General features: G+C 45.7%; 1 protein-coding gene across 1 annotated transcript; it reads left to right on the top strand.

The window, feature by feature from the left end:
• The first annotated feature begins 7,481 nt into the window (after positions 1-7,481).
• LOC126083221 (olfactory receptor 13J1-like) lies at positions 7,482-8,420 on the top strand. The gene has a single exon (XM_049896700.1). It carries the CDS (start codon positions 7,482-7,484, stop codon positions 8,418-8,420), a length of 939 nt encoding a protein of 312 aa, XP_049752657.1.
• The last annotated feature ends 5,353 nt before the right edge of the window (positions 8,421-13,773 follow it).

Genomic DNA, 13,773 nt, shown 5'->3' with positions numbered 1-13,773 from the left:
TCAAGAAATAAATCTTCACATTTACAGTCAATCAACTTTGAATAAGGGTGTCCAGACAATTCCATGGAGAAAGAATAGTCTTTTCAACAAATAGTGCTGGGACAAGTGGATATCCACATATAAAAAAGTGAAGTTGGAACCCTATTTTACACTATATACAAAAGAATTAACTCAAAATGCATCAAAGACCTAAATTTAATTAAGAATTACGACTACAAAAGTCTTAGAAGAAAACATGGGTGTAAAACTTTGTGACCTTAGATTAGGAATGGTTTCTTAGCTATGACACAAAAAATAAAGCAACAAATGAAAAAATATATAAATTGAACATCATCAAGATTAAAAACTTTTGTGATTCCAAGAACACCACTGAGAAAGTGAAAAGACAACCCACATAATGGGAGAAAATTTTTGCAAATTATATATCTGATAAGAGACTTGTATATAAAATATAGAAAGAACTCTAACAACTTAGTTATCTAGTGCTGCTCTAACAGAAATACCACAAATGAGTTGCTTTAACAGAAATTTATTTTCTCACAGTTTAGGAAGCCAGAAGTTTGAATTCAGGGTGGCAGCTATAGGGAAAAGCTTTCTCTCTATGTCAGCTCTCAAGGAAGGTCCAAGTCTCTTTGAGTTGCAGCTCCTAGGCAATCTTCATGTGGCTTAGCACCTTTCTTCCCCCATCTCTGCTTACTCACTTGCTTGTTTAATCTCTCTTATATCTCAAAAGACATTGACTCATGATACACTTTACATTAATCCTGCCTCACTAACATAACAAAACAGCCCATTCACAAATGGGATTATTACCACAGGCATAGAAGTTAGGGTTTACAACATGCATTTTTGAAGGACATAATTCAATCTGTAATACAACCCAATAAAAAAAGACAAAGAACCCAATTAAAAATAGGCTAAGAATCTGATTAGACGTTTCTCCAAAAAAGTTAAAGAAATAGTCAAAGCACATAAAAAGATGCTTAACATCATTAACCATCAGGCAAATATAAGTCAAAACTACAATGAGGAACCATATATCCGACAAGAACCTAATAACCAAAATATATGAAACTTCAACAACTTAACAACCAAAAGACAAATAATCCAATCACAAAATGGACAAAGACTTGAATAGACATTTTACCAAAGAAGACATTCAAATGGCCACCAGACACATGAAAAAATGCTCAGCGTCATTAGTCATCAGAGATGCAAATCAAAACTACAGTGAAATACCATTTCACTCCCACTAGGATGGCTAAGATAAAAACAGAAAATAACAAATGTTGGCGAAGACGTGGGAAAATTGGAACCCTTTTCCATTGCTGAAGGGAATGCAAAATGGTACAGCCATTGTGGAAAACAGTGTGGTGGTTCTTCAAAAAACTAAAAGTAGAGCTACCATGTGACCTAGCAATTCTATACCCAAAAGACTTGAAAGTAGAGACTCAAAAAGAGATTCGTACACTAATAATGTTCATTGCAGCACTATTCACAATAGTCAAAAGGTGGAAACGACGTAAATGCCCATCAATAGAAGAATGGATAAACAAAATGTGGCACATACATACAATGGAATACTACTCAGCCAGCAGGAGAAATGAAGTCTTCATATGTGCTACGGTACGGATGGAGCTTGAAGATATCATGCTGAGTGAAATAAGTCAATCACAAAAGGACAATTACTGTATGATCTCACTTATATAAAAAGACAAGAAAAGGGAGATGTATTTAGATAAAGACTAAAGTGGGGGTGGGGGAGAGAAGGGTTAACAGTGATGGGAAAATCGCATTGATTAAAGATAGCGCTTTACAGCCAGTTATTGTAATTGCTCTCAATAAGTTGTAAACCTGCAAAAAGCTGAATTGGAAAAAGTGTGATAGACATATTTATAGCAATGACAAAAAAAAAAAAAAAAGAGTAGCTGCTGAGGATGTTTATGTACAACCAAACACCTCATAGGATTTGGTTTCTTGATTTGGCGGTTTGGGTTACGGTTTCATGGGACGTAAAGCTAATTGACCTAATAAGGTGTTTAGTGCTTCTGTTCTACCTCCTAGTTTGTTGCATAGTGCCTGGGGTCTTAAAAGCTTGAAGCAGCCATCCAAGGCACAACAATTGTTCTCTATTCACCTGGAGCAACAGAGGAAGGAGATTCAGGAATAGGAGGAGGATATATCATGTGTGGCTAATTGCCTCCATGAACAACTGCCTTCTTTGCCGTGAGACCAGAAGAACTGGATGGTAACCGGCTACCATTACTGAACGTTATGATCAAAGATTGCATAGAAAAATCCTGATCAAAAGGGAGAAAATGCAGAACAGAATTTCAAAGTCTCATGGACTCTAGACTTTCTGGAGCCATGGAGGGTGGGTGAACCCATGAAACTATTGCCCTGAAATAATCTTTAAGCCTTAAACCAAAAATATTCCCCTGAAGTCTACTTAAAACTGAACAACAGTTTAGCTTAACTAGTGAAAAGCGTCTCCCTTAAACATTATGCTGTTTTAAGAACTATCTATATAGGACCAAAGTGACAATAGCAACTCAAAACATTTAATGGGAACCTTGGGGGACAGTGAGTTTATGTTAATGAGGGAGGGACAACTCAGAAAGGAACTGTGAGAATAGTACAACTCAAAGAATGTGGTCAGTGACACTGAATTGTACCTGTAGAACCTGTTGAATTGGTGTTGAATTGGTGTATGTTTTACTGTGTATATTCTCAACACCACCACCAAAAAAAATTTTTTTTTTAATTAAAAAAAAAAAACAGACAATAAGGTACTGTTTTACATTCACTAAACCAAAAAAAGTGAAAAAGAAAAAACCAAACCAGTTACCATCGAACTGGTTCCAACTCATGGTAACCCCATGTGTTGCAGACTAGAAATGTGCTCCATAGGCTTGTCCAGGCTGTGGCCATTCAGGAGCAGATCACCGGCCCTTTCTTGAGAGGCGCCTCTGGGTGAATTCGAACCACCAAACATTTCAGTGAGTAGCTGAGCACTTCACAGTTTGAATCACACAGAGACTCAATTTTTTTTTAAATCGTTAGATACAAATATAACAACGACAATGTTGTTGTTAGCTGCCATCAAGTTACCCCCTGATTCATGGTCACCCATGCACAACGGAACACAACATTGCGCAGTCCTACACCAGCTTTAAAATAAAGTGAACCTATTTGACCTTCAGCCTGCACTTATAGATTCTGGCAACTGGAAAGAACCTTGAGGAGGAATTATCAAGATGGACTTTTTGAGCACAGGGCAGAGAGACCAGGTAGAGATGCTGGTTTCCTGAGCAGAGCTGCTTCCCAATGACTGAGAGACAGCTGACTCAGAGTGAGCATCCGGTGTCACACAGCAAAGCATTGGCCATGCTTCAGTCTCACTAAGTGATACTGAGTTACCTCCTTCGCTCCTAGGCCAGTGTTTCTGTCTGTACAAGGAGCATTGGTCATGATGGCCTCAAGGACTTCCCTGCTCTGATGTTCTACAATCCTGTTTGTCTCCTTTCATGCAGCTCCTTCCTCTCTTCAGATTTGCCACTTTCTTCAGATTCCTGTTAGAGTTGAACCAACTTCTAACTCCCCATCTGGAAAGCAACACTGCCTATCATTTTTTCACTCCCTCATTCATTTATGTTTAAATTTACTCATTGAAAGTTGTTTATGCACTCATTTAATTGTTCATCATTTATTCACTCCATAAACGTTCCTGGACCAGCACTGGCTGGGGACTGGCCTGTGAGGGTGCAGCCCTGGCCCTGAGCCACTTTCTCCAACTTTTCTGCATCAATTAAAATTTCTACACAAACTATGTAATTGGGTCTTTGGGACATCATCCCTGAAGCACCCCAAACTTTCTAAGCTGGGCACATCTCCTCTTCTCCCTCTAAATTGCCTCAGGGATTGGAAAGTCCCTTCGTGCACAGGGAGCTTTGAAAGGCATCTCCTCCATCTGGACACCTACTCCCCAGGAGGCTGCCAGCCATGATGGAGCAGGGGGCTGCCCAGCTCAGGGGGTCCTGGCTGTCCACGGCAAACTATTTGTTGTTCTGTCCAGCTTGAACCTACCAGGATTTCCAGATTCGACCAAATCTGAAACACTTCAGAGCGAATTCTAAGCACTTTGTATAACTCTACCACATTCTAACAGTTCCACTGAGTTCTAGCAAATTCTACCGAACACTTTATGAATTCTAGGAAGGTCTAGGCACATTTACACAGTTTGGAAAGTTGGGTCAGCAGAAACCCAATGTCCTGCCTGCTGAGATTCCCTATGTAGAAGAGGCTTTTATGCCTGCTTTCCCAAAAAAGCTCCAGCTAAAGAAGAAAGTTCCTGGTTTCAAATCTTCTGATTGAAACACCCTCCACAGAGCCAGGGGCATGGATTCAGAAGAGCCTAAAGGTGAGCGAGAAGTGGGGCGTGGAGGCAGAGGAAGGAGCCTGGGCTGGGAGTCAGGAGGCCTGGGAATTACTGGGGCTTGGGCTTCCCTCTCTGACTCACTGTGAGATGCTGGGCAAGCCCTTCCTCTCTCTGGGCCTCAGTTTCCCCATATATAACAAGGAGTAGACTAGCTGATCTTTAAGACACCGCCTGGCTCTGCTAGGGTATCATCTCGGCTGAGAAGAGCCTGTTTGGCAGCCAGGTGCTTGCTCCCAGTTTGCCTTAGGCCCAGAAGCCAAAGCCAGACAGAAGGAGAAGATGGCCATGGCCAGGCCAGGGACTCAACTTGTCCTTCAGAGCCTGGGAGAGGAGCAGAAGGAAGGCGGCATTCTTTCGGACTGGCAGGGCTAGGGCGTGGGCAGAGAGCAAGAAGAGACATGAGCATCATCCTAGTGGTACAAATACAGCATCACAGGAGAGAGGGCTCAGGGAGGCCTGAGAGGATACAGGAAGATACCTCCGTGGGGATACCTCCCCAGGAAGGTGGCATTTGAGCTTGTTTTTAGGTAGGTCCTGGCCAGGGGAGAGGTAAAGGCAGAAAGAATATCTGGGCTCTGCAGACAAAAGGTCCTGGCTCTGCTTTGGGGACCAGCCTTCCACAGCATCCTGCCATATCCCCCCACCCCAGACCCTAACCCCAGGCGAAGGCGGGAAGGCAGAGCAGGCACTCAGGCTGGGAAGCAAAGCTGGTCCGGTGACCTTGTCCCTGCTCTCTGCTCATAGGCTCCCTCATCCTCCTGTTCATCCTGAGTGGTTTGCCTCCTGCCCTCAGGGCTGCTCCTTCTCTAGTGATACCTCTTAAGTCCCTGGCTGGCCATGGTCTCTGTGTATTGTCACCCATGTAGAAGGACTCTTGCCTGGTCACAGGTCCGAGGGTCTGCACTAGTGGTTATCGGCCAGACGTGTGTGTGAAAGAGAGAGGGAGAGTGAAGTGCCTGGTCCCTATGGACTCAAGTTAATGACCATACATGTACACCCATGAGCCTTATATGTAGCATATATACTCACAGGCATGTACACATGTATCTGTGTGTCAAGGAGGTGTTTGCGCACACATACAGTGGGTCCACATGTCTGTGACCCTAAGTGGGTGTATATACATTCCAACAGGTAGCCAATGGCTGCAAATGTTGTCTAGTGACTTTAGGAAATAAATTATAGTACGTGGGGCTGTGCAAAGAGGAGGTTGTGACTGACACAGCCACTGGGGCTGTAGGGAAAACATGATGCTGTCTCTGTGTCTGTCCCTGCTGATGCTGTGTGACACGGAGGTGCCTGTCCAGGAACCCAGCCTCAGAGTTTCACAACTAAGTCTTGGAGGGAGCTGGCAGCTAACACACCCCAACCCCACGGTGACTCTGGGCTCTGTAAGGCTGAGGCAAAACTGTGTACGAAGGCCCCAGGGCTAGCTCAGAGCCCTCCTTGCTGCAGAAGTTGTCCTTAATTCTCTGTAGAAGAACCTCAGTGCAAAGTGCAGAGTGCTGTGTGCCAGGAAGGAGTGGCTAAAGGGGCCTGTCAGCCTAAAAGGGGGTAGAGGCCCAGTGAGATCCAGGGAGACTCCATATCAGGAACGATTGTAACTGTCTGCATGGCCAACAGCAAAAAAAGAAGAAAGTCTAAGGGAATGATGAGTCTCTTGTCACTAGAGGCATGCAAGCAGAAGCAGGACGAGGCTAGGCATGGAAGAGTGGAGGGAGATCTTCATGAGATGGGTTCAAATCAGTAACCTGTGGGCACACCTGTCTTCATGTGCTCCCCTAATGCCTAGCACAATGCAATAACTTCTTGATTCTGAAATAAATGAAGAATAAAGGAAGGAAATGGTTTCATGCCAATGACACACTCAGCCCAGGCCCGGAATCTGGCAATGTTCCCCACTGGCTTATCTGGCACCAGGCAGGTACCCCAAAACACTAAGAAGAGGTCGGATCGTGCTCCTTAGCTGGTAAGAGGATTGCGGGAAGGATATGGGAGAAAGAGGCCATCTAGTTTAGGTAATGTTTGGGGATGGATTCTAGAATCAGCTGGCCAAGGACCCACTGTGTGAACTCAGTTTCCTCACCTGCACAGTGGGAGACTCAACAACTTGACCTCTCAGGATGCTTTCCATGCTGATGCCCAGAGGAAACAGGGGGACTGACAGAGGATGGAGACAAATTTTGAAGGCTCAATGCACACACAGTGACTGAGGGAGCAGGCCCTGGAGGAGCACAGGTGACGCGCCAACTGATGGGTTTGGAGGCCAGCAGCCTCCGACTGGAGACATGACGTATGCTTTGTGCGTGGAGACCAGAGCAGTCCTGAAGAGACAAGTCCGATTTCTGCAGGCTGAGGGACAAAGAAGGGTATTCCTGACAGTGGGAACAGTGTAAGCAATGGCTCAGAGGCTTCCTTAAAGCCAGGAAGACCCTCAGCCTCCCAGGTAACTCCAGGTATGACACTAGACTAGAAGTATCAGTTTCACCCAGATCTACTGAGTCAGAAACTCTGGGGTAGAGCCCAACAATTTGTGTTTTAATGAACTCTCCAGGTGATTCTGGAGCAGCTCAAGTGTGAGGACTTCCGTTCCAACCCATTATTTCCCGGAGTGTGTTCTTAGACCATTGATGGGCAGAATAATGGTGTTCTGTGTAGGAGAATCCATGATCAAACAGATTTGGAGAGCACAACGTACTCTACGTTGCTTTTAGAGAGTCACAGGTATAGTAAAGGCTCTGGGACGTCCTGCAGTTTAGAGCTTGATTTACTTTTGATCAATCCAGTGTTTCCTCAAATTCATTTTTCAGATTACCTACTAACATTTCACATTAACACCCTCTTAGGAAAATGCTGATTTAAATCAATCCTCTTTATTTTTCAAGTGGATAAACGGAGGCCTAGGGAGGACAGGGAGATAGGCTAAAGTCGCAGAGTTGGAAAAGAACCTAGCAGTCTGCTCCTCCCAGAAGAGCCTCTGTGAGCTTCACATGACTCTGCATCCTCTTTCCTTCCTTCACAACTGTGCCTCTTCAAACCCTGCAGCATGGAGGCGCTCAATAGGACAGGGGTCTCTGAGTTCTTTCTGAAAGGATTTTCTGCCTACCCGGCCCTGGAGCACCTGCTCTTCCCGCTGTGCTCAGCCATGTACCTAGTGACCCTGCTGGGGAACACAGCCATCGTGGCAGTGAGCGTGCTGGACGTCCGCCTGCACACGCCCATGTACTTCTTCCTGGGCAACCTCTCCATCCTGGACATCTGCTACACATCCTCATTTGCGCCCCTGATGCTGGTCCACTTCCTCTTGGCCCAGAAGACCATCTCTTTCACTGGCTGTGCAGTCCAGATGTGTCTGAGCTTGTCCACGGGCTCCACAGAGTGTCTGCTGCTTGCCGTCATGGCCTACGATCGCTACCTAGCCATTTGCCAGCCACTCCAGTACCCCGTGCTCATGAGCCACCAGCTTTGCCTGTTGCTGGTGGGAGCCTCCTGGGCCATCTCCCTCCTCAAGTCAGTGACTGAGACAGTCATTGCCATGAGGCTGCCCTTTTGTGGTCACCGCGTGGTCAGCCACTTCACCTGTGAGATCCTGGCAGTTCTGAAGCTGGCATGTGGTGACACATCGGTCAGTGAGGGCTTCTTGCTGGCCAGCAGCATTTTGCTGCTACCCATACCCCTGGCACTCATCTGCCTCTCCTATGCTCTTATCCTGGTCACCATTCTGAGAGTGCCCTCAGCTGCCGGGTGCCACAGAGCTTTTTCCACCTGCTCAGCGCATCTGGCTGTGGTGGTGCTCTTCTATGGTGCTATCATCTGCATGTACATGAAGCCCAAGAGCAAGGAGGCCCACATCTCTGACGAGGTCTTCACAGTCCTCTACGCTGTGGTCACGCCCATGCTGAACCCTGTCATCTACAGCCTGAGGAACAAGGAGGTAAAGGAGGCTGCAAGGAAGCTGTGGGGCAGGATTTGGACCTCCAGGTGAGACAGGGCCGGACTCAGCATCAGCAGGGGTCTCGGGTTAGCAGATGAGGCTATCATCTGCCTTTAGTGGCTCTGGGATGGGGAGCAAGGCCATGAGTCTAATGCTTTTATCCCAGAAAGTCCCCAGAAGGTGACACCAAGTCTTACTGATCCTGCCACAGAAATAGCTCATCAATGGGCCCTCTGCTCCTTCCCCTGACACTGTCCTAGGCCAGCTGTCAGCATCAATCACTGGACCTTCAGACCAGCCTCGTGGTTGGCCTCAAGACTTCCAATCTATCCTCCAGAGAGGTTTTCTTTAAAAGCACACATTATCAAATCACCCTCCTAATGGAGCTGTAAGTGGCTCCGACTCTTTAGGATAAAGTATAAGCTCTTTGATGGGGCACTTGAGGCCCCACAAGCTTTCCCTGCCTAACAAACGTCCCAGCCTTCTGCCCCAGTCTCCCTCCTCACACAACACCCACCAGCCAAATGTATGCCCTGTACCACCCACCTCTGTGCCTTTCTTGGGCTCTTCCCACAAGGCAACCCCCTCCCAGCACACAACCACACAGATAAAAATACTGTCTGACCTTTAATGCTCAACTCAAACACCACCTCCACCAGGAAGCCTCCCCAGTTTGCTCCTCTCACTGTGCTCCTCTTGCTTTATTTTCAGTGTTATTCCAGGAGCAGAGAGTGTCACTTTCCACTCTGTCCCAAGCTCCATTCCTGCCCAAACCCAGGCCCTGCACATGTTTCTTCAATAAACAACATGTTAATGTAGGGGTAATAATGGCAGAGGCTAGAGTCCTTCCCAAGCCTGAGTAGAACTAGGATGGAGTTTCCAGATAACAGGCACAGCCCGGCCCCTTTGGAGTGATGAGGCCAGAGCCCATGATTCCCAGATCTGTCCAGCCCTGAGACACCAATCATCCAGAGCATCTAGAGCCTGACTCACCTTCATGCCCCCATTGTGGCACCAGCTTCCAGTGCCCCTATCTGGCACCCAGGCCTCACCTAGCTTTGGTGAGGCTTGCAGTATCCTTAGTCATCCCACCCCCTGGGGTCCTGCCATACCTACCCCTTCTTAGTACTCAGCCTCTTTCCAGTTTCCTTTCTGAGAGCTCACTGAACACATAGTGGAAATGAACCCTGGTGGCCACGTTCATGGAGCACTTCCATTCTTTGCACCCTTCTGGCCTCAGTGGCACCGTCTGTATGATGGGAGAGCTGGGCTTGGCCTCCCAGCCACAGTCCAGCTCCCCTGATCCCTGGTTGCCTGGGTCCTCAGTTCCCCTCCCAGACCCTCTTTCTGCTTTCTCTACTGGTCAGAAACAGGCCCAGCATAGGTACACCAAGGGCACAGAGGAGCACAGCCCACTCTCAGCAGTTCCCAACTGAGGGGAGAGAGATACACAAACCTCTTCAATTAAGCCAGAATGATGGCTGTCAGCTGGCCGTGACCTTCTGTTGGTACCTGAATGCCATCGCAGGATTTGGACTTGATTATGTGGACACTGGGACATACATTCAGATATGCTTTTTAGAAAGTTCATTCATTAAATACCATTCTTCATCCATAATTTTGGTGGAGAGCTTTTTTTAATATAACCCCATTTGTCAGTTAAGGTACAGTGAAATAGGTGATGTCATACACTGCTGCTGGAGATGGGAATAAATTAATATGAACTTCCTGGAAGGGAAGTTGGGAATATGAATCAAGGGCCTTAAAAATGTCCAGCTCCACAAAAGAGAATGAAGGAGGCCAAAGACTCAAAGAAGAAACTAGTCCACAGGACTAATAGGCCACACAAAACATGGCCTTTTCTAGCCTAAGACCAGAAGAACTAGATGGTGCCTGGCTACCACTACTGACAATACAGACCAGGGACACAAAAGAAGGTCTCGGGTAGAATGGGAGAAAACTGTAGAACAAAATTCAAATTCCTAAAAAAGACCAGACTTACTGGACTCATAGAGACTGGAGGAACCCCAGAGAATATTGCCCTAAGATGCCCTTTTAACCTGAAACTGAAGCCACTCTTGGAGATCACCTTTCAGCCAAATAATAAATTGGCTTATAAAATAAACAGTATCACCTGTGAGGAATGTACTCCTTTAAACAACCAACTGTAAGAGACCAAACAGTCAACATCTACCCAGAAGCAAAGATGAGAAGGCAAGGAGGGGCAAGGAAACTAGAAGAATGCAAATAGAACAAACAGAATGGAAACAATAAGAATACGGACACATTGAAAAAATTGTAACCAATATCACAGGACAATTTGTATAAAAATTGTCAAATGGGAACCTAATTTGCTGTGTTAACTTTCACCTAAAACACAATCAAATATGTGTTTTTAAAATTTTCCAGCTCCTTTGGCCTAACACTCTATTTCTAGAAATTGAGTATAAGAAAATAATTAGAGATGCAATAAAAGGTATATGTATAAGGATATTAATCTCAACATTTTTCGTGGTTAAAAAAAATTTGTAATAACCAAAATGTCAAACCATAGAGAAATGTTTAAATAAATCCTGGTGGTGTCCAACAATAGAACTGAGGCAGCCATTAGAACTCTTATTTTATGAAGGGTATTTGATGATGCAAAATATTCTCAGTGTAATTAGTAGATGAAAGCAGAACACCAAACTTTGTATTCAGCATGATGCCAATTTTTTTTAAGTATTTTCCTTATGGATATATGAATAAGTATGTATGTAGAAAATTCTAGAAAACTATGACAAAATATTAGCTAACAGTTGTTTCCTCTGGGAATAACCTTACTGGTTACAGGTAAGTATTGTTTCTTAATTATTATTTTCAATATGGTTCAATTATTTGAAAATGTACATGCTCTGAACTGAAAAAAATTGGTTCATTTTTAACAAACGGCTCCACCCTGACTCCAAGGTGGAGGATGATTTAGCAGGGCTCCAGACTAGGGGGGAAGTGAGGAGGCTGTGCAGTGACCCAGGCAGGTTTTGAGGCCTGAACCAGGTGAGGTGGTCAGGAGAGAGGGTGGAGCCAAGAAACAGTTGGGACATCAGATGGTTACAGAAAATGGTGAGGGAGAGAGAGAGGACTTTGAGTTGATGCTCCGGTTTCTGGCTTATTTGGGTGGAGCCACACACTGAGATACTGAGATGGGGAACATGGGAAAAGCTTGGATAAAGGCCAGAGATAATGAGTCTTAAACGTATTGAGTTCTGGGCATCCATGGGGCAGCAAGAGGGCACTCTTGCATGAACAGTTAGAAAATAAGTGATAGCAACCTTCCAATTTTTACTTTCTTTATAAAAATTTCCAAAAGACAAATCATTATAATGTGGGAATTTGCAGCTTCTGTTGCTTTATTTAAAGTTAATTTTTAGTCCCTAAACTTTAAAAAAAAAATGTGTCAACTTGTTATTCTTATTGTAAAGAGAAAAAAGGAGGAAGGGAGGAAGGAAGGGAGGGGAAAGGAGAAGGAAAGAAAGAGGGGAGGGGAGAGGAAGGGAGAGGACTGGAGATGGGGGAGAGAAAGAAAGAATGCTTTCATGAATCTAGGTCCTCAGAGCAATCCTGGAAGGAGACGGAAGGATTTTCTCACCCCATGTCACAGCCCAGGACACCCAGGCCCAGGGAAGAGGAATCGTGGGCCCCCAAGCCTGTGGCATCCTAGGGTGAAACTGAAATGAGACCCAGTTTTCAGATTCTCTGTCCAGCAGCCTCTCCTCTGCCCACCTCACCCCAGCAGGGCTCTCCTGGGGCTGGGCCAGGAACCTGGAGTCTCTGAAGCCCAGGCCCACAGCTGCCAAATCCTGAAACTTCGTGTAGCTGCAGAGTTTGAACTTTAAATTGGGCAGGGACCGTGAGATCCCTGAGAGTAGCGAGCTCTGTCTATGGCAGGGGACCAGGAGATGGTCCTGGGGGCCTCTCTGCCCCGGCCCGGCCGGCCCGGCCCAGCCCAGCCCAGCCCAGCCCAGCCCCGCCCAGTGCACCTGCTGGTGATGAGCTCGGCACTCCCCTCTGCTCTCCCAGTTCTCCTGGTCAGCTCACCAGGCAGCCGTCTGCAGCCACCTGCATCCACTTACGCCACTGGGCCAACAGGGAGGAGGTAAAAAGCAGTCATCTAGAGCGTTATTCTCATGAAATCTTTTTTAAACATTTAAAAACCAGAATGTTTGCTTAGAAGAAGGGACATATGAATAATTATAACAGCTACCAATTAGTGAATACTTACCATGTGCCAAGCTCTGTGCTGAGAGCTTTACAGGCATTATCTCACTGGATCCTCGGAACGACCCCACAAGGAAATACCAACATCTCCACGTTACAGGTAAGGAATCTGAGTGCCAGAAAATTGCTAGCAAGTGGCAGTGCAGGGACCTGGGCCCTGGTCAATCGAACTCCAAAGCCCACACTTAACTACTCTGCTTCTCATCAAGGAAGTGGTGACGCAGGAATCCCAGATTCAGGCATTTCAGGAAAATTTTAACAGCTTTCTTCTTGTTATACGTCCCTTTCTTTTAAAATAATCTGTGAAGCATAAAATAAATAGTAAATGACTAAAACTAGATTTACTAGCCAGCGAAACTGATATTTGATGTTTATCTTGCAAAGCAAGATAGAAGTTGCTAGAAAAACGTGAGGAAATGTTTCAGAGCTTACGGAGTACCATTGTGGTGGTTGTTAGCTGCTACCGAGTTGGCCCCTGACTCATGGGGACCCCTTGCACAACAGAAGGAAATACTGCCTGGTCCTGTGCCATCTCCATGATCAGTTACTGATCAAACCACTGTGATCCATGGAGTTTTCATTGGCTGATTTTCAGAAGTAAATCACCAGGCCTTTCTTCCTAGTCTGTCTTAGTCCGGGAGCTCCACTGAAATCTATTCAGCATCATAGCAACATGCAGGTCCCCAATGACAGTGAGGCAGTGGCTGACATGAGGTACGTTGGCCAGGAATCAAACCCAGGTCTCCCACATGAAAGGCAAGAATTCTATCACTGAACTACCAATACCTCATACAGAATACCACAGACCACCTAACTGAATGTCTTCATTTCATAGAAGGAGAAACTTGACAAGGTCATACAGCAGAATAGGAACAAAGGCAGGATTCAAACCCGAGTCCCCTCACTCCTAGTACATGGCTCATGTCATGGCATCACCCTACCTCTAAGAGATGTAAAACTGGGAGAGTAAAATTGTTTTCAGAGACACTCTGTGTCCTATCACTCCACGAATCTGATTTTCCAGGACATTTTAGAGTGTGTAACATTGGCAGGTAGATGCTAGAGTAGCTTTCTGAGTACATTGTGAAACTCCATTGTATCCAAATATAGAGGGTATAATGGATTGAATTGTGTCCCCCCAAAATAT

This window comes from Elephas maximus, chromosome 9 (genome assembly GCF_024166365.1).
Source record: "Elephas maximus indicus isolate mEleMax1 chromosome 9, mEleMax1 primary haplotype, whole genome shotgun sequence".
In the NCBI taxonomy this organism is placed as follows: Eukaryota; Metazoa; Chordata; class Mammalia; order Proboscidea; family Elephantidae; genus Elephas; species Elephas maximus.
This window is presented reverse-complemented; position numbering and strand designations above follow the sequence as displayed.

Excerpts from the sequence above, each read along its gene's own strand:
- LOC126083221 (XM_049896700.1), top strand. The coding sequence starts at position 7,482 with ATGGAGGCGCTCAATAGGACAGGGGTCTCTGAGTTCTTTCTGAAAGGA.